Source organism: Zootoca vivipara, chromosome 2 (genome assembly GCF_965207765.1).
Source record: "Zootoca vivipara chromosome 2, rZooViv2.hap1.1, whole genome shotgun sequence".
NCBI classification, from domain to species: domain Eukaryota; kingdom Metazoa; phylum Chordata; class Lepidosauria; order Squamata; family Lacertidae; genus Zootoca; species Zootoca vivipara.
This window is the reverse complement of record NC_142584.1, coordinates 113,483,440-113,504,777: the sequence shown is the minus strand read 5'-3', so window position 1 is coordinate 113,504,777 and position 21,338 is coordinate 113,483,440. Positions and strand designations below refer to the sequence as shown.

Sequence of the window (21,338 nt, the reverse complement as noted above, 5' to 3'; positions counted from 1 at the left end):
CTACAGATGGTCACATATCGTCATCCTCCTCACACCTGTGTGCCTTTCCAAGTTCCCTATGTAGGTCTAAGCCATAGTCCAGAGAGCAAAGCCCATTTTCACCCCATTTTTCACTGGAAGAGTGGGAGACGTTGACTTAGCAGCTCTCTGGATCTGGCAGGAACCGGTCGTGGGGCAGAAGGACAGAGTCAAAAGAAGGGCCTCTTACCTGTGGATCCATTGCAGAGTCATAGGATGTGACCCCAAAAGCAACTCCCTGGAAATTCATGGGATCTGGGCGCAACAGAGCCAAAGCCAGCCGCGGGAGAACGATGGACTCACTTCTCCCACTGAATTTCAGCTTGAAACCTATTTGTTCCAGTACCTGTAGGATGCTAAACAACAAAGGGAACAAAACAAATGAGCTTTGTTTATGGCTCTCACAACTAGACCGTGGGATCCCCTTCTCTCTCATTATTGACCCTGTATTATTCTATTTGGTCCCTACTACACCAACATACACAATGTAAGGGATATGTCAGTGATGGCAAACCTATGACACGCGTGTCAGACGTGACACGCAGAGCCCTCACTGCTGGCACGCGCCCCACCGGCCCATTCGCGCTGTTGTTGTTTTCCCCCCATTTGTTCTCCCGCTCCTCCTCACACTACAGCTTGTCTCCGCTGTTAAAACCCGGATCCTTTTTTGTTTTTGTTGTTGCTGGTAAAACCCTTTCTGCGCTGTTTTTTCTGGCGCTTTGGCAGACTATGATTAGGTGTAACAGCGTTCGTTTTTTAACCCGTTCTGTGCTGGGTTTTTTGGTGCTTTGGCAGACTATGTCGGTGCTGCGTGTTAGTTCCAGCGAAGGTATTATTCGTCATTTATTTCTGTTCTCTCTCCCCCCCCCAAAAAAAACCCCTCCAAAACTTTGGTCAGCAGCTCCCCCCAAAAAGCTCAACAACTCTGGGCACTTTGTGATAAATAAGGGTTTTTTGGTTTGGTTTGGTTAAAAAATTAGTTTTTGGTTTATTAAATACAGTTATATATTACAATTATACATTTTTGTTATTAAAACCATAAATATCACGAAATTATGGGTTTTTTTCTCGAAGTGACACACCACCCGAGTTATGCTCTTTTTTTTTGGGCGAATTTTGACACACCCAGCTCAAAAGGTTGCCCATCACTGGGATATGTCAATGCGGGGGTGGAGTGGGGAGCAATCCCTTCTGGCCCTTTTGCAGTTGGAGATGTGGTCCTGTGTGGATAATGCGGAAGATTATTGTAATTTTGAGGAGATAATGATCTGGCATTGTCAACTCTTCCTCTCTGGTTATCTCTTCCTGATTCTGGTTTCTATATTACTTTTTATATCCCTTGTAAAAAGGTCTTTGATATGTTCACTGGTCAGCAAAGCCTTTGATGTATAGCCTGGCATTTTTGTCTTTTGATGTAGAGCAGCTCTCTTTTGATGTAAAGTACCTCTAGTTGGGCCTGTATTAGCTCAAACGGACACAGATCTATAAAATATCTAGCTTTGGGGCATGTCAAGCAGAAACTCAGCACATAGCTGCCAGGTTTTCCCTTTTCTCGCGAGGAAGCCTATTCAGCATAAAGTAATTTCCCTTAAAAAAAGGGAGAACTTGGCAGCTATGGCTCAGCACAGTCTATCAGCTGTACAGCTGGGCACCAAGAGACTATCTGGGGGACACTTCGCCACTCCTTCAGAGCTTCTCAGTGGCAGATTGAAGTGCTGTTTGGTAATGTATATTTTGCTTGCTATTTGGAATAAAATCTTTAATTTTCTCACCCACTTGGGTTTGTATTGCTTCTGAATCTAATTTTAAAAGAACCATCTTTTAAAATGGTCAAAGGCCTGGAAACGATGCCTTATGAGGGACGGCTTAGGGAGCTGGGTATGTTTAGCCTGGAGAAGAGAAGGTTAAGGGGTGATATGATAGCCATGTTCAGATATATAAAAGGATGTCATATAGAGGAGGGAGAAAGGTTGTTTTCTGCTGCACCAGAGAAGCGGACACGGAGCAATGGATTCAAGCTACAAGAAAGAAGATTCCACCTAAACAATAGGAAGAACTTCCTGACAGTAAGAGCTGTTCGGCAGTGGAATTTGCTACCAAGGAGTGTGGTGGAGTCTCCTTCTTTGGAGGTCTTTAAGCAGAGTCTTGACAGGCATATGTCAAGAATGCTTTGATGGTGTTTCCTGCTTGGCAGGGGGTTGGGCTGGATGGCCCTTGTGGTCTCTTCCAACTCTATGATTCTGTGATTCTATGATTCGATCTTGCATTTGGCAAGACAGGTCCAGGTTCCAGTCTCTTCCTTTCTCCACAAGGAGCTGCAGGTAGAATTACTTTGCACAGGTGAGCAGTGGCTATTGACCACGGTGGCTCTGCCCTGCCTCCACAGCTGGAGGCGGCAATGATTCTGAGTCCCAGTTGCTGGAAACCACAGGTGGGCAGACTTGATTGTGGGCTTCCCATTGGGGCATCTGGGCAGCCATTTAATGTATTTTTAATCTTTTGTTGGAAGCTGCCCAGAGTGGCTGGGGAATCCCAGCCAGATGGGCGGGGTATAAATAAATATATTATTATTATTATTATTAATTATTATTATTATTATTGCCATTGTGAGAATAGGATGCTGGACTTGATGGGCCATTGCCTGTTCCAGCAGCCAGTCCCTTCTGATGCTCTCACTGAATTAAGTGGGCAAATGGAGGACAGGAGCAAAACATGTCGCCTCCTCATAGCATTAGGAAGCCTGCCTCCAGTTTCACAGTTTTTCACACCATCTGCTACCCGAAAAGGTGCTGAAGTGAGAAACAAAAATAAGAAGAGACACTTGCTTGGTCCAGGTTTTTTAAGCAGCCTTCAGATTTTTCAGTTCGGCTTGTAGCAATTGCAAACTACTCTCCTAGTAAGTGCTTGCATGTCTTGCATGCATAGTGGATCTAGCTGTCCTAAGGGTGAAGGGGAAGGGATAGAGCACCCCCTTGTCTGGATCCCTGGGTCTCCGCTGCCCAAGGAATCTGCCTGTACTGCCTATGACCCTGATGTGGAAGAAAACAGCCTAATTTAACTAGGGAAAAGGTGCTGTGTGAAAGCTGCTACTCAGATCACTACAGCTTGGGAGGTTACAGTAGGAGGGGGAACACTGTGGGGAGAATCACGACACAACCCAGTGCTTTTTATTTTATCTATTTTCAGCACACGCATAGCGCCCCCCCCACATAACGTTTGATTCCCATGTGTTAAAAAATGAGAGGCTGAGGAGCCCACATTGCATTTCAAAAGACCCTGACAATTTTAGGCACCGCCTCCATATGCCAAACTCATCCCGCTACCATGAGATTGGTTTAGGTCCAGGGTTGAACCAGCAGCCTTTGGAGTGAATCTGGCTGCCAAAATTGATTTGGTCCACAGTCAGCAAGCTCTAAATGAGTTGCAGCATTTTGATTCAATGGCCTCCCCCATTCTGAGCATTTTCGTCAGGGGGACGATAGCACTTCCACTGCTCTTGGGGCTGGGTCTCACCACCCGCCATGATTCTGTGGAAGAATTCGCCCCTTTGGGGATTCCTAGCTTGCAGGATTAAATCTGTCTTTAACATACAGGGTGACAGCACTGCTCTGTTCTTCTCCATTCCAACAATATAGTGTGCCCACTATATTGTTATAGATTTGGGGGGTGGGGAACCCCCAACCCTATAAATCAGTCACGTCCAACTCCCAAGAGACTGGGATCTACTCCCAATATTAAAAAAAACTGGCAGGTGATCTACCCATTGTCATTGGAAGGGGGAGGAGCTTGTGTGGGGTGGTAGGATTGCCCAGAGTTCTTCAGCTTTTATTTGTTTAACTTTTGGTAAACTTTATTTAATCCCACAATCGATCAGGGTCCCGTGATCTACCAGGATCAGTCGGGGATCTACCGGTAGATCACGATCTACTGGTTGGACATGTCTGCTATAAGTTAATAAATGGTAGGGATTTTGATTGTTTTGAGTAGTGAAGGGAAGATTGGAGGCCAGTGGAAAAGTATAGGCTAAGTTTCCTTTCAAAGTCAGGGCCTTACCTGGGATTAGAGACATTAGTGTGACAAAAAGTGCTGATGGCTCTTCTAAGAGGATCTTGGGCCTGGGAGAAAGAAGGTTGCCAGGGTAACTGGGTGTGAAGTGACAGGAAAAGAGAGTCTTTAGATAGGTGTGCTGGGAAGAAGAAGGAGAGAACCCAGAGAGAGATCCATCTTGGGCAGGCTGGCTGAAGGCTGGCTGGGAGAGATGCTTTTGACTGCTGTGGGGAACAAGTTCCTCTTGAAAGCACCATGCTGTGAGATCCAGACTCCTCCATGTAGACTGTATGCCATGAAGGAGGGCCCTCCTACACTAGCCATTCCCTGACAAAGTTTCCTTTATGAATGTTGGGGTTGGGGTTTGGGGGGGGGAAGGGGTTAATACAAGGGAGTATTAAATCCCCTAACCAGGCTTTGCAAAGCTTATTCCCTCCAAATGTTTGTGAACTACAACTCCCATCAGCCAGCATGGCTGTATAATGTGGGGGCTGATAGGCATCGGAGGCAAATGGGAACAGGAGCACAAAAAACCTTGGAGAATAACCAGCTGGGCAAAGGCTGTCCTAGTCGCACTTTAAAGTCACACAAGGAACCTTCTTTCCTGTGTGGGTAGCAACTGATTCTCTGGCAAGCCCCCTTACCTGTTGATGTGTCCTCGCAAGCCCTGGGCATTGGTAGCCTGTGTCAGAATGATATCTATTATTTGTAAGGCTTTCCTCGCCAGCGCCTCACTGATCTCCTCACAGTTGGCAATATCAGTGAGCTTGCTCACAAGGACCTCGATTTTTTCCTTACTCAGCTTAGTAGAATTCAGCAGAATCAAAATGTGATCTGCCACTTCCTCGGCGTTTTCTGCAACAGAAAAAATGCAAGTAAGTTTTTCTTCCTCATGAATGAAGGCATCGCCAGGAGGCTACTTGGTCTTGGCCTTGGCATGGGGAACAACATGCCTCTCTTTCTCTCGAAGGAGGCAGACCTGGGAATGGTAGTCACGGAAGGATATAAGCTTATAAGGATTGCGAAACCTGTTTGAACAAGTTGCCTTGCCTAGGGGGCTGAAAGACCTTGTTCTCTGGTCTGTGGCTCCTGACCTTGAACGGGTGAGGCAACCCCTGGTCACATTTTTATGGCTCTCACCATTATCCCAAGGCTCCTTGCTAGATTTCCATCCTCCCAAACCTTGTGTGATTTTTTTCCACAGGCAGGGCACCCAAGAACTTGGAGCCATTGTTTAGCCCACCCCCGGAGAGCCACACAGAGCTCCAGAGAGCCATGCTCATGAAGTAAGCACAAGTTCAGATTCCTAGCAAAGTTGAGCATAAGAAGAGCCTGCTGGCTCTAAGCACAAGACCCCTCTCCTCCCTTGAGTTTTCCAGAAACTGGCATTCAGAAACATTGCTGCCTCTGACCATGTAAGCGGGGCATAGCTATTGTGGCTAGTAGCCACCGATAGCCCTCTCCTCCTCCACGAATTCCTTCAACCCTCTTTTAAAGCCATCCAAGTTGGTGGCTATCGCTGCCTCTTGCATCAACAAAGTCCATGTGCTGCATGAAAGAGGACTTTCTCTTCTATGTCTTGAAAACCCCTGACCATTGGTTATATGGGCTGCTAGAACCGGAGCCAAACAACACCTGGAGATCTTCAGGTCCCCTGTCCCTGGTGTTTGAAGGAACGGACAAACAATAACCTCATGACATCATGGATAAGAGCAGGCACCCCCAAACTGTGGCCCTCCAGATGTTTTGGCCTACAACTCCCATGATCCCTAGCTAACAGGACCAGTGGTCAGGGATGATGGGGATTGTAGTCCAAAACATCTGGAGGGCCGAAGTTTGGGGATGCCTGGATAAGAGGATACAGAGAGGACATATGATAGCCAGTGCTTTTTCTTCTAGGGGGGAAAATGTCGGTACTCACCATGAAGCTGTTACAGTAAGTGCCACACATTTAATCAGTGCTTTTCTTCTAAAGAAAAAAAGGTGTCGGTACTGTGTACCTTTGAGTACCCCCAGAACAAAAGCCTGATGATAGCCATCTTCAAATATCTAAAGGGCTGTCCCATGGCAGATGGAGCAAGCTTGTTTTCTCCTGCTCCGCAGAGTAGGACCCCTGTGTCCCCGGTTTTCCAGTTACAAAATAAAAGGAAATTCCAACTAAACATCCAGTGTGGTGTAGTGGTTAAGAGCGGTAGACTCTGGGGAACCGGGTTCGCATCTCCGCTCCTCCACATGCAGCTGCTGGGTGACCTTGGGCTACTCACACTTCTCTGAAGTCTCTCAGCCCCACTCACCTCACAGAGTGTTTGTTGTGGGGGGAGGAAGGGAAAGGAGAATGTTAGCTGCTTTGAGACTCCTTAGGGTAGTGATAAAGCGGGATATCAAATCCAAACTCCTCCTCCTCTTCTTCTTCTTCTGGAAGAACATTCTGACAGTAAGAGGTGTTCAACACTTACCTTCCAAGTTCCGGACTGCAGAATCCGGGACCGGCAGCCATTTGACACCGGAAGTTGCGTCGATGTAACTTCCGGTGTCGCTTTGCCCTTCTATGGGCACCCAAAATGGCTGCCGCCGGCTTCAAAAGTCGCTTGTACGCATGTCAGGAAGTGTGCCGACGCAACTTCCGGTGTCGCTCCGGCCATCTATGGGCACCAAAGTCACGTCTATGCACTTCCGGACATGCGTAGATGCGACTTTTGAAGCTGGCGGTGGCCATTTTTTGTGCCCATAGAAGGGCAAATCGGAAAGAAAAAAAATGGCCGCCGGCAGGAGAAAATAACGGAGAAAAACGGGAGACGAAGTGATACGGGGGACCACCGGGAAAAGATAAGTAAATAAGGGGTTTTCCCGGGGAAAACGGGAGACTTGGCAGCTATGGTTCAACAGCAGAATGGTCTCTCCCAGGTGGTGGTGGTGGACATTCCTTCCTTGGAGGCTTTTATGCAGAAGTTGGATGGTCATCTGTCATATTTAATCTAGTTGAGGTTCCTGCATTGCAGCAGGTTGGACTAGATTACTCTTGGGGGCCCCTTCCAACTCTACGATTCTATGATTGTATGTTAAGCAAAGATAACCCACTTACCCACTGTGATGGTCATGTTTTTCAGTTCCATAATATTATCAGGTAGCTTTTGCACCAGCTGGCACAGAGTCAGGTCTTGTCTCCTCCAATAAGCATTTCCCGTGTTGATATTAATCAAGCTTTAAAATGTAAAGGAGAGAAAGTGAAACCAAGAGAAATTAAGAGCATGCATTACTTTTATTATATTTTAAGCAGGGCTGCCAGGAACCATGATGTATCATTCTGGGCCAGGGGAACAAGGACAGCGGTCGCAGGCTTCAGAGAGCACAGAGGTGGGTTGCATAGAAGCATGATGAGAGCCATCTTAAAATATCACAGGGACCTTCCCATGGAAGAGGGAGCAAGCCTGTTTTTTCCTGCTCTGGAGAGTAGGCCACAAACTAATGGCTTCAATTTACAATAAAGGAGATTCCTACTCGACGTCAGCAAGACCCTTCTGACAGTTAAGAGCCCTTCAACAGTGGAAGGGACAACCTTGGAACATGGTAGACCATCCTTCATTGGAGGTTACTAAGCCGAGCATCTTAAAAAGCAGAGACATCACCTTGCCGACAAAGGTCCATATAGTTAAAGCCATGGTTTTCCCAGTAGTGATGTATGGAAGTGAGAGCTGGACCATAAAGAAGGCTGATTGCCGAAGAATTGATGCTTTTGAATTATGGTGCTGGAGGAGACTCTTGAGAGTCCCATGGACTGCAAGAAGATCAAACCTATCCATTCTTCAGGAAATCAGCCCTGAGTGCTCACTGGAAGGACAGATCGTGAAGCTGAGGCTCCAATACTTTGGCCACCTCATGAGAAGAGAAGACTCCCTGGAAAAGACCCTGATGTTGGGAACGACAGAGGATGAGATGGTTGGACAGTGTTCTCGAAGCTACCAATGTGAGTTTTACCAAGCTGTGGGAGGCAGTGGAAGACAGGAGTGCCTGGCGTGCTATGGTCCATGGGGTCACGAAGAGTCGGACACGACTAAATGACTAAACAACAAGCTGAGATTGGATGGCCACCTGTCAGGCATTGTTTAGCTGGGATTCCTGCATTGCAGAGGGTTGGACTGGAAGACTCCAACTCTATGCATTTGGGTCTATGCATTTAATATTGTCTTCCTGTTTGGCTGCCATGGCGAATGGCTGCCCATTACATCAGAGCCGTCTCGCACGGAATATTTTGAGGATGAGATGGGAGTAATCATCCTCCCAAACCCCCCAGGGTTTACCCACAGATCGCCGAACACTTGCTCCCAGTCCGGAAGGAATGAGGGGGCAGGGCAGGCTGGGTGTAAAGCACCCTGCGTTACTTTGGCAACTCTCCAAAGCTGTCGCCATGAGCAATGAACACCTGCTTTTTAAGATGAAATTTGGACTTAATTAACAGGCATGCTCTGAGCGAGGGGAGATAAAGTATTCTGTTAACTGATTCAGCCACTGGGGTGCCAAGGGATTTGAGTGGAAGAAGGATTATTATCATCATGGGACTGGTATGTTTGAATGGAAGGTGAGCCTCCATTCTTTCTTTTTGATATATTTTCTATTTGAAATCTCCCTGGAAGGACTGGCTGCCTGATTGTTTGAGTATGCAAGCGGGACTGAAAAGAAAGATCAATTCATTGTTGTTGTTTAGTCATTTAGTCGTTTCCAGACTCATGTTGGTGGCTTCGAGAACACTGTCCAACCATCTCATCCTCTGTCATCCCCTTCTGCTTGTGCTTCATTATTGTACTTCATTATTGTTATGATTATGGTTTAACTACAGAATTAACTGATCGATAAAAGAATAGATGATGGAAATTATGTTTTCTAGCTAAAGTACAGGCTTATTTGTTTTGGAAGGAGATAAAACAAAGAAGTTTGGATATATGCCTGGTACCAATGGCAGAAAGCCAGATTTCCTCTAGCTCGGGATGTGTCACAGTGGAAATTACAGGCGTGAGAAGTGAAAGTGAACTGCCACGGACAGACTGTCGGAGTACAAAGACGGAAACAAAGAAAATAAACATGAAGGAATTTTCTCCACACAGAATCATACTATATTGGTCCAATCCACTTGCTAGACAAACTCAGAAGCTGTTAAAAACAAACGAAAGATCAACATCAGAATGTCTTATTGGAACTACTTTGGCATAAAATTTTGATCGTTCGATTATTTTATAATTTGGAATGCTTTTAGTGTGGCTTTTATTGGATTGTTAAAAATGGAAAACTTAATGAATATTATTTAAAAATAATAATAATCTTGTATTGTAAAAGGCCTTGAAAGCACTGTTGCTTTCATGTAAACTGCCTTATGAACCTTCACAGAAAGGTGGGGTATAAATGCATTCATACAGGTGAAATGTGTTGAGGTTGAGGGAGAGAAAGAGAGAAGGACCCACAACTCACCACGCTCTGCTAGCAAGCTGGTCTCCATTCATCTTGCAGGACTGAGATGCCACAGTGGCAGGAGCTGTCTCCAGCCACTCGTAGGTCCCCTTGTATTTGGATGGTGGTGTGTGCTGAGAGCACGTCTTTGGGTCTTGGGGCAAGAGCAGACAATGAGAGCCAATCCCTGTGTTCACTAGATTCTAATATTTAGGTGCCATTCAATTTTTACCTAGCTTATTGAAAGTCATCCCAGCCAATCCAGCATCCTTTTCCCCAACAACCTCCAGAGCATGAAGGCAAGAGCCCTTCCCCTGTTTTGCTGCCCGGAACAATCAGGGCAGCCGGCTTCTAAAAGTGGATATTCTAGCTGTCATGGCTGATAGCAGTTAGTCCAGCCCTGCATGCAATTGTCTTAACTTACTTCTAAAACTCCCATTGCATCCACAGTATACTGCTGTTGAATTGTATACAGTATATGCAACAGTGAATTTACCAGGCGATGGTAAAAAGATCTCTTCATATACAGTGGTACCTTGGTTCTCAAACTTAATCTGTTCCAGAGGTCTATTCCAAAACCAAAGCGTTCCAAAACCAAAGCACACTTTCCCATAGAAAGTAATGCAAAACGGATTAATCCGTTCCAAACGTTTAAAACAATCCCTAAAACAGCAATGTAACATGAATTTTACTAGCTAACGAGACCATTGATCCATTAAATGAAAGCAATCATCAATGTACTGTACTATAAAATAAATAAGACAGTATTGTAGAAGATACAAATTTAAATTAATTTTTTTTTCTCAACTGCACTGATGATAGTAATTGTTTGGATGTGGGCCTTTTATCCATTTCCGCAGTTACACAATCAAGCAATCAGTAGCTGAACAGGGTTCCACACAGTCACAAAAACAAATTAACCAAAAAAGCCTCAAAAGAAAAAAAGCACACAAAATAAATAGCAAAAGCGCCAAACTTAAACTGTTCCAGAAGTCCGTTTGACTTCCGAAAGGTTCGAAAACCAAGGCGTGGCTTCTGATTGGTGCAGGTGCCCCAGAAACAATAGCTGACAGCTGCATCGGATGTTCAGCTTCCCAAAAACGTTCAAAAAATGGAACACTTACTTCTGGGTTTTCGGTGTTTGAGAACTAGGGCATTTGAGTACCAAGGCATTTGAGAACCAAGGTACCACTGTATATATACAACAGTCCATTTACCAGGAGATGGTAAAGAGATCTCTTCATACACACAGATTTACATTGGCCAGGGCACTGCTCACACCCACCACAATGAAAATTGTGTTTTCCTTTTCCTTTGAGGGCACAAAGTGCAGAATTGCAGCCCAGCAATTCCTTTATCGGTGAGAGCGCAGCAACGGGCATGTTCACAGCAACAGATGTTGCGGCAGGGCTACACCCCTCACCTGACCTCTGTTCAACTGAGCCTTGAGGCCGCAGGCAGCCGGGTTCGAATCCCCTCCCAGCCACAAAGCTCACTGCGTCATCTTGCGCTGTTCACCATCTTTCAGCCTAGCCTACCGCGCAGGGTCATTGTGAGAACAGGAAACTAGGTGTGCTGTTTTGCGCTCCTTGGGGGATGGTCAGTATTACGAAACCACCACCATCTGTTTACTAGTGTGCCACTTTCCCACAGAATTGTGCCCAAAGGGGCTGACAACAAACCAAACAAGCCTTAAGTCTAACAACTGTTTGTTCTCAGCAGGCATTTCAAAGAAGGTTTTTTGCCCCCTGTATATCCCCTCCTGGTTTTCTACTATAAAGCGCTTAGAGCAGGCACCCCCAAACTTCGGCCCTCCAGATGTTTTGGACTACAATTCCCATCTTCCCCGACCACTGGTCCTGTTAGCTAGGGATCATGGGAGTTGTAGGCCAAAACATCTGGAGGGCCGCAGTTTGGGGATGCCTGGCTTAGAGGCTGAGGGGTTTAGCAGTAAATAAATTGCTAAACTGAAAAATGTATTAGAAAAGTATTGTATGTTAATATTCTGTTGGAAGCCGCCCAGAGTGGCTGGAGAAACCCAGCCAGATGGGCGGGGTATAAATAATAAATTATATTATTATTATTATTATTATTATTATTATTATTATTATTATTATTATCACACACACTTTCCATCCATCCATCCATCCATCCATGCAACACTATGTGAAACAGCACAAATAAGCCAACCTCGATTTAACAGCTTAAATCTGATGAATACATTACCAAAGTGAACAACAGCGACATCTTTAGATTCCATGGAAAGAGGCTTCTCAGTATGACTGCCACTCAAAGTATCCTGTAACATTTTCCTGATGTTTTCTCTGGGTTGGTGAGATGTGGCCTTGACGACAGACTTTGAGGAAAAGCTGAAAGCACAACAGACAGACAACCCTTGGAAGGCTTGCGCTTTCCATTGGGGCTCAACCTTGGCATCTCTTTCCAATACAGACTTCTACCTTTGCCCCTAAGCCAGTGCAGAGAGCATTTACCTCATCTCTGAAGTCACGAAGGGAACCCTCACACATCAAGGATCAGGGGAGGTTCTTCTGGCTCAGAGGATGCCACTTATTATACAGTCACAGGGACATTAAGCTCAAAGGGTATTATTGCCAACATGGGTGTACCCAGCGAGGGGCGGGGGGGCAGCTGCCCCCCCAAGCAAAAAAAAATTCCGTATTTTACAGATCATAACCCGCACTTTTTCCCTCCGAAAACTGAAGGGGAAAAGTTGCTGCGGGTTATGGAAATTGGGCTGTTTTCGCCCCCTCCGCGGCTGCAGCCAGCGACAGGGACGTGGGGAGGGCGAGAAGCAGCCTGAGATCGGGCTGTTTCCGCCCCCTCCGCAGCTGCAGCCAGCGACAGGAACGTGGGAGGGGGGAGCAGCAGCCTGAGCTGGGGGGCGGGGCGGACGGGAGCTCCATCCTTCCTTCCCCCCTCTTTATTTCTTCCTTTCTCTCCCCCTCTCTCTCTCCCTCCCTTTTCTTTCTCTCACCCCTTCCTTCCTTCCTTCCTTCCTTCCTTCCTTCCTTCCTTCCTTCCTTCCTTCTCTCTCTCTCCCACCCACCCCTTCCTTCCTTCCTTCCTTCCTTCCTTCCTTCCTTCCTTCCTTCCTTCCTTCCTTCCTTCCTTCCTTCCTTCTCTCTTTTCCCTCCCTCCCTCCTTCCTTCCCTCTCTCTTCCCCTCTCTTGCCCCTCCCCCAGTTTTGATCCTGGGTACGCCCCTGGTTGCCAAAGAACATCCCGTCAACTCCGTCTCTTTGTCTAGAAATGGTAAAACTGCACCAGCACTAACACACTAATGATGGAGCCAGTTTGGAAAAGGAGGAGGAGCATCTCTCATAACTTCCGAGGGGCTTTAACACGGTTTTCACATTAAGTCCTTTCTGACGGTTGGTTCCAGTCTTCTTTCTGACAATGGTAATCTTCTCGCCCTTTGGAACGCCCTCCCATCAGATGCCAAAGTAGTAAACAACTATATGACATTTAGAAGACATCTGAAAGCAGCCCCGTTTAGGGAGGTTTTTAATGGCTGATGTTTTAATGTATTTTAATATTTTGTTGGAAGCCGTCCAGAGTGGCTAGGGAAAACCAGCCAGATGGGCGGGGTAGAAATAATAATAATGTTTATTATTATTATTATTATTATTAGTATTATTATTATTATTCTCCATTGAGTCAGCCAGTCCTATGGATTTCCATGGTGCTTATTTACTGGGAAAAGATGCTGGGGTGGACGAGTTCCTTTTGAAACACAGGAGGTTGCCTTGTACCAAGTTGGACCATTGTTTCATCTAGCTCAGGCTGAGTACGCATTACACCAGGGGTAGGCAACCTCAGGCCCGTGGGCCGGAAGCGGCCCAATCGCCTTCTCAATCCGGCCCACGGACGGTCCGGGAATCAGCGTGTTTTTACATGAGTAGAATGTGCCCTTTGATTTAAAATGCATCTCTGGGTTATTTGTGGGGCCTGCCTGGTGTTTTTACATGAGAAGAATGTGTGCTTTTATTTAAAATGCATCTCTGGGTTATTTGTGGGGCATAGGAATTCGTTCATTTTTTTCCTTCAAAATATAGTCCGGCCCACCGCATGGTCTGAGGGACGGTGGACCGGCCCACGGCTGAAAAAGGTTGCTGACCCCTGCCTTACACCTTTAAAACACATTCAGAGCACTAGATTCAGGTAGGCAGCCATGTTGGTCTGACGTAGTTGAAATAAATTAAATAAATAAAAACTTGTCCAGTAGCACCTTAGAGACCAACTAAGTTTGTTCTGGGCATAAGCTTTTGTGTGCATGCACACTTCTTCGGATACAGTGAAACAGAAGTCACCAGACCCTTATATATAGTGGGAGAGTGGGGTGGGGTGTTTCCAAGAAGGGTAGTAGGAGATGGTTGATTGACTCAATGGGTATGGTAAACCTGTTGAGGGCTGTTAACAACTGTAATTAGCCCTACAGGAAAAAGCAAGGGATAGTATACAGATGACCAAAAATAGCTTTAGCATATGTAATGAGACAAGAATCCAATGTCTCTATTCAGACCATAGTTTTCAGTTTAGTAATAAGTTGAAATTCAGCAACTACTCTCTCCAGTCTATTTCTGAAATTCTTTTGTAATAAGACAGCTACTTTGAGATCTTGTATTGAATGTCCTGGGAGACTGAAGTGTTCTCCTATTGGCTTCTCTATCTTGTGATTCCTGATGACAGATTTATGTCCATTTATCCTTTGGCGTAGGGTTTGGCCTGTTGGTCCAATATAGAGAGCTGAAGGGCACTGCTGCCTCCTTCCCTAAAGCTGGGTAGGCTTTGAGGAGGTTCTTGGACCCTTTAGGGGACTAGCCTAGTCCCTCTAGTCAGAGCATAGCCATCATGGTGAGCAGCCATCGACAGCCGTCTCCTCCTCCAAGCATTTGTCTTTTAAAGCCATCCAATCCGGTGGCCATCACTGCCTGCCGTTGGAACCATTTCCATCCTTTCAACAATGCCCTCCCCTTCATGGATCAATGCCTTGTCGTGGCGAAGGGGCTTGAATAAGCTATGAGCTATGCCCTGTGTGAAGAAAGCCTTCCTTTCATCTGTCCCAAATCTGCCAACGTTCCGCTTCCAATGTTATGAGAAAGAAAAGCTTTTCTCCATCCACTGTTTGTACACCATGGATGCACTTTTTCTCTAAAAAGCGCTAAACTCTGCAACCATTTCCCATGGGGGAGGCGCTCCATCCTCTTGATTATGTTGGCTGCCCCTTTCTGACAGCTGCCTGCCTTTGAGTAGCAACTGCTTCTAGCCTTCCTGACCCTCTCAAGCAGGGTCTCTCCTCTGACCCTTCTCTGCTTGCTTTGGGACTCAGCCCCTGTCTGATGGTCAAGCACAGACATTTGTCCCTGGCCCACTACAAGGCAGTTCATGGTGGAGAAGCTCCTGAGTAAGGACGGGTGCAAACCACCCCCTCTTCATCAACATGCCACTTCCTGGAAGCATTTGTGGCGCGTTCTAAGCGCTCGACATTACATGGGTTAATGGTGAGGTCTGTGGCAACATAGCCCAGAATCCTTTGCAATGTGCATGTAGATTTTGCAGCATGAGCACAGTAAATGTGCAAATCACTTTCCGGAGGCAGAAAGTATAGAAGCTACTACTCGAGGAAAATGAACAGCTTACCTTTCAGGAGCCAGCTTTTCATCTCTCTTCAGTTCACAATATGCAAAGTAAAAAAAAAACATTCAAAAAGATGTGATTACTAAGGAATGATATCTTAAGTGCAAGAGCTCAATCAAGATGATTTAGCAGAAGAAAGGCAGCTGATTAGCTCATACTTGTTACAATGAAATATTCTAACATCAATTGGCCTCCGTGTGCCATGAATGCCTTTGGAAGGACACCATGTTTCTCTGACATCAGACAGCATTTTGAGTAGTCCCTTAGTTTGGCTATTAAATGCTCTGATAATTGCCATCTGCAGTTTTTCACTCTGTGATGAGGAAAAACTGAAAGTCACTCAGCTCTCCTAGAACATTTGGAGCAATTTAATTTTAAAGCAATTTCAGGTTCCTTGGATACAGGAAATCTCAAAAGGGTGACTTTAGGGACTTGGGGGGGGGAGGAACAGCCAGTTTTGAAAAATGGATGTACCTGAGGACGGGAAAGGCAGATTCTACGAAGCAAACAAAAACAAAAACCATTTATTATGTTACAAGATCGGGGCCAGGGGTCAGTGGATTCATTCCAAGCCTGCTACTCTAGTTTAGAATCTAGCAGAAAAGGCCACTAAACTGGTCAGACCACTTTCTTTGTAAGATACTGGTAATAACTTTAGTTGTCTAGTTAAGTACCACCACTGACATGTCCAAAGAGGCTGCTCTGTTGCCATAGAGACAAATAGAGGCATAGAGACAACAGGCAGGATGCCACATCATCCTAGGAGGGAGAATAGGCCAAGGAGACCTGTGTGTTTGTGAGTTTTGGCTGATGCTGGAAGCTTACCTTCCAAATCCCGGACTGCAGAATCCGGGACCGGCAGCCGTGTGACACCGGAAGTTGCGTCAACGTAACTTCCAGTGTCGCTCTGCCCTTCTATGGGCACCCAAAATGGCCGCCACCGGCTTCGAAAGTCGCTTGTACGCATGTCAGGAAGTGCGTCAACGCAACTTCTGGTGTCACTCCGCCCATCTATGGGCACAAAAAATGGCCGCCGCCGACACCAGAAGTCGCGTCTATGCACTTTCGGACATGTGTAGATGCGACTTTTGAAGCCGGCGGCGGCCATTTTTTGTGCCCATAGAAGGGCAAATCGGAAAGAAAAAAAATGGCCGCCGGCAGGAGAAAATAACGGAGAAAAACGGGAGACGAAGTGATACGGGGGATCACCGGGAAAAGGTAAGTAAAATCGGGGTTTTCCCGGAGAAAACGGGGTACTTGGCAGCTATGGCTGGAAGCGGGATATACAGGGGCTTGTATTGCTCTGTGCTGGACCCAAAGCTGGACTTGGGGCTTCCCTGGAGACCTAATGCAGAACCAAAATCTGTTGGGGTGTTAATGCTGTGAGTCCCTCCATTCTACAGTCAGTTTGTATATAGGTGGAGATTAAACCATATATCTTGAAGACACCACAATCTCCAATGACCTTCATGGTAAGAAAACCAATTCTCAACAGCCGCAGGCATCCCTGAAGTCTCTCACCACTCAAGAGACTAGAGTGAGCACAACAATATTTCCAAGATTTGAGGTGTCGGCCAGAGAATATTATGCATGCTTGAATTCCACTGGAAACCAAGAAGACAGTTTCCAGTAAGCTGCAAAGCAGACATTACAATGGATGCAAGAACGCTCTTAACCACTCAACTCATTCTCAGCGTACGGATTTCTGACGGAAAGGCATCACTCACACACAAAAGTGGAGCTACCAGCAGGCTTGGGAGAACTTCAAAGTCTGCAGAAGCACAAAAAGTATTTGTGTGTGTGTGTGGGGGGGGGGAACCCTAAAAGGGAGGAGGCAATATTCCAATATTCCAGTGGGAACCAAGCACTATTCGGAGAGCATGGTCTGCTGCTTGACTGTGGGAGGAGAGAAAAATGGTCCATCTTGTATCTCGGAAAAGAAAATACCTGGCACGACATCCATAGCTGCCAAGTACCCCGTTTTCCTCGGGAAAGCCCCGTTTTTACTTACCTTTTCCCGGTGGTCCCCCGTATCACTTCGTCTCCCGTTTTTCTCCGTTATTTTCTCCTGCCGGCGGCCATTTTTTTTCTTTCCGATTTGCCCTTCTATGGGCACCAAAAATGGCCGCCGCGGGCTTCAAAAGTCACATCTACGCATGTCCGGAAGTGCATAGAAGCGACTTCCGGTGTTGGCGGCGGCCTATTTTTGTGCCCATAGATGGGCGGAGTGACACCGGAAGTTGCGTCGACGCACTTCCTGACATGCGTACAAGTGACTTTCGAAGCCCGCGGCGGCCATTTTTGGTGCCCATAGAAGGACAAAGCGACACCGGAAGTTATGTCGACGCAACTTCCGGTGTCACACGGCTGCCGGTCCCGGATTCTGCAGTCCGGGACTTGGAAGGTAAGACGACATCTTCGTGCTCAGAGCCGCCTTGTCCTGACACGCACGCACACACTTTCCTCACCATTGGCAGGCAAGGGAATTCTAAGCATGATGACATCACACCACCCATCTTCTCTAGGCAGGTGTTACTGAAAAGAAAGGCAGGGCATCTACTCTTGGTGGTAACCACAGGACTTGCAAAATTAGTTACAAGTCTGATTAGGTTTAAGATGGCCTTTCCATTGTCTACTCTGGCTGGGGCTGATGGGAGTTAAAGTTCCAAACACCTGGAAAGCAGCAGTATAAGGAAGCATCATGTCTCTGTTCTGGCTACTGTTGGCCCACAGTTGATGGCAATGGGAAGTGGCAGAGAATTGTGACAGGCTGAATTGTTCTGGACCAGTTGCGTAAAAGATTATACGCCACCGTTGTTTATCTTTGCATAATGTACAAAGGCAAGACATGTTTACCATTAAACCTCCTCAAACCAGTTGCCATGGCGCATCCTTTACTGCTGCCATGGCAATCCCCCGTGAGAACTAATTTCCTAAAAGCATGCGGTGCAAAAAGATTGAAGAAAAGAGGAAAACAACACCCAAGTGACTATTTTACGTAAGAAGGTGAAGAGGCTTGGTGCAAACTATGGCGCATAAAATGCATACATACCCCAGTTTTCATGCGCTCCCTCCTTTGTGGAATCAAAAAGCAGTGGGGGGGGAGAACAGGACATACAGAACAGACAGAAACAGGAAAAAAGAGGCAAACATCAGTATGAGAGGGGAGGACGCTGAGCAACCCTGCATAGTATTATGGGCTGGGGGGGGGAGGGTCCAGTCTGGATGTAACCCTGAGTTCCTTCCAAAACCTGTGATCTATATCTTTGAGGCTAGGGTGCATGAGGGAACCTGGTGGAGCAGCCAAACTGGTCCCTTTGTGAAGGAAATGACCATGGGTCAACAAACTAAGGCCTGCGGGCCGGATTCGGCCCAATTGCCTTCTGGATCCAGCCTGCGGACGGTCCGGGAATCGCCATGTGAATCGCCAGCGCGCTCGTTCTTTCCCTCTCTCTCCCTCAGCGGTGGTGGTGGTGGCTCCTCCCTCCCTCCTCCTGGCTCCTCCCCGCCCTGCCTAGAGGAGGAAGGGGGCTGGGCTCTGTTGGTGCCAGCAGCAGCAGCACTCGAGCGGCCGCCATATTAAGCAGCCCCTCTCCGGAGCCCATTTCGCACACCGCTCATCGTCCCTCCGCTGCCAGCCCCTGCCGCTCGCAAGACACAGGTAAGCAGCCACCGGGGCTCGTGGTGCTCTTGCATCACCCCCTCCCCAATACAGTCTGGCCCCCCACAAGGTCTGAGGGACAGTGGACCGGCCCCCTGATGAAAAGGTTTGCTGACCCCTGGCCAATGACCTTAGCTGCTCAGCTAAGCACCCAACACCTGCATCTTAAAAGAGTTGGTTCCATCTTAAATGAGTGAGCTCCATGGAAACACTGCCCTCCTCCTCATCCTGCTCACTTGGCTGATATATGTGGGATATTCTTACCCTCACAGAAACCCTGAGAGGTAGGTTAGACTGCTGAGAGACAGTGACGGAGCCCCAAGTTCACCCAGTGAGCTTCAGGGCTGAGTGGGGATTTGATCCCCCGTCTCCTGGGTCCGAGCCTGATCACTACACCACCCTGGCTCAGAGACAGCAGATCCTGGAGGAGAACTCTCTCTCTCTCTCTCTCTCTCTCTCTCTCTCTCTCTCTCTCTCTCTCTCTCTCTCCCCCTGGAATATAGTACTGCGTTGCCCATACTGCTACTCCTTAGTAATGTGAGTTTTTAGTCTGGTTGTAAATGTATTCTTGCTAACCACCTATTCCTATATTTGATAAGAGTGGCAGAAAGCAAAACAAACAAACAAACAAATAAAATACTCACCGAGCATTTGCCTTGATGTTATGGTTTGTAACAACAAATTCAGGATCATGGAATAACTGTATAACTCCCATTAACTGTAAGAGAGAGAAAAAGTTAACTACAGTTTGCTTCCCTGGGTGAAATTTGTTCAGCATTTTGTCTAACGATGGTGATCCTCTGTGAAAAGCTAACCATTTAATATTGCGGTAAAGGTAAAGGGACCCCTGACCATTAGGTCCAGTCGTGACCGACTCTGGGGTTGCGGCGCTCATCTTGCGTTATTGGCCGAGGGAGCCGGCGTACAGCTTCCGGGTCATGTGGCCAGCATGACTAAGCCGCTTCTGGTGAACCATAGCAGCACACGGAAACGCCATTTACCTTCCTGCTGTAGCGGTACCTATTTATCTACTTGCACTTTGACATGCTTTAGAACTGCTAGGTGGGCAGGAGCTGGGACCAAGCAATGGGAGCTCACCCCGTCGCGGGGATTCGAACCGCTGACCTTCTGATCTTCAAGCCCTAGGCTCAGTGGTTTAGACCACAGCGCCACCCGCGTCCCTCAATGTTGCGGTAGTAGCTGCCTTAAAGAGCTGATTGCTGCTAATCCATTGAGTTTGCCCCACAACTAGGAATGAATACACCCACCCCAGAACAGACCCCTAAGCATTCACACATAGTGGTGCACACACAAGGTAAATGCTGTTCTGTAATTAAGTCTTCAATAGTGCTAGATGAAAACCAGAGGCCTATAGTTTGGGTTGTACGACTGGCTTTGTGCTTCACTTTCTGTACAGTGGAATTGATTACAATCTGCTAACCTGTAAACTGGTGTTCAGGGGTGGGCAAGAGAAGAATTAGCACTCACCCAGTTTGTTGAGAGCTTCTTAACATCATAGTAATCAAATGTCTCTGGAGGATCGGAGAACACAGAGAAGTTCATCTGGATGTTATAGAACGTTACTGCAACAAGAGAGGAAGGAAAATTACATCCGCATTGCATTTCGCAAGTGACCTTTCCTACACATCATCCTTTGTGGGGAACACAGCTATTTTTTGGGAAGTGGGCATTTAATCTGCCAAATGCAAAGCTGTGCCTGATGCCCCTGAGATGGTGGCCTTGCGTATGCTTTCCCCCCAGTGGTTCCTTTCACTTATCTCTCCTTATTGCTCTCAAACTTTTTTGTTAAGTAAATGCCTGCTTCTTGGGAGAAAAGCAATGACAAACCAAGACAGCATCTTAAAAAGCAGAGACATCACCTTGCTGACAAAGGTCTGTATAGTTAAAGCTATGGTTTTCCCAGTAGTGATGTATGAAAGTGAGAGCTGGACCATAAAGAAGGCTGATCGCTGAAGAATGGATGCTTTTGAATTATGGTGCTGGAGGACTTCCGGTCTATCGCGCTGTTGTGAGGACGCAGAAGCCCCGAGCTGCGGGGCTTCTGGCATTCGCGGAGGGGGGGGGAATACCGCGGGGGCACGCGGATCCCCATAGAACCCCGGGTTGAGCTTCCCGGGGGCCAAATTTGCCCTGCAGAGCTCCTGACGCGACTCCTCCGCTGCCCGGGGAGCCCAGCAGAGTCCCTGAGAGTCAGCGGAGTCGCAGTCGCGGGAGCCATTTTGGGCACCAGCATTACCTCCAGAAGCGACGTCCCAAGTCTTCACACAGAGAGCGGTGGATTCCTTCCGTAAAAAGCAACGATCAGGAAAAAACAAAACTCAGCGTGAGTAAAAAAGCTTGATTGGCAATATTTTTTTAAAAAAAAAATTGGACATGGTGGGTGACTATAAAAACGGAAGTTGGTCTCCCACTTTGATTGTTATGTGAAGCAGTAACCTGATCCCCAGCAGGGGAAGAGAGAGGAAGTAATTAATTTACCAAGAATCAGACTCTTA

At 47.0% G+C, this 21,338-nt stretch overlaps 1 protein-coding gene across 2 annotated transcripts in view; it reads right to left on the bottom strand.

Annotated features, from left to right (window-relative positions):
* The window catches only part of LOC118081119 (adhesion G protein-coupled receptor G4-like), a 53,716-nt gene that overhangs the window by 17,711 nt on the left and 14,667 nt on the right, over window positions 1-21,338 (bottom strand). The window contains exons 6-14 of one of the 2 annotated variants that reach the window (XM_035107315.3): window positions 20,311-20,405; window positions 19,467-19,540; window positions 18,214-18,235; window positions 15,165-15,190; window positions 11,731-11,873; window positions 9,526-9,658; window positions 7,148-7,266; window positions 4,710-4,920; window positions 209-374 (exon numbers count right to left, since the gene is read on the bottom strand). In XM_035107315.3, coding sequence (XP_034963206.1) covers window positions 209-374; window positions 4,710-4,920; window positions 7,148-7,266; window positions 9,526-9,658; window positions 11,731-11,873; window positions 15,165-15,190; window positions 18,214-18,235; window positions 19,467-19,540; window positions 20,311-20,405 — 989 coding nt within the window. The remainder of the gene's footprint in view (window positions 1-208; window positions 375-4,709; window positions 4,921-7,147; window positions 7,267-9,525; window positions 9,659-11,730; window positions 11,874-15,164; window positions 15,191-18,213; window positions 18,236-19,466; window positions 19,541-20,310; window positions 20,406-21,338) is intronic. The other variant, XM_035107316.3, reaches the window with a different exon arrangement.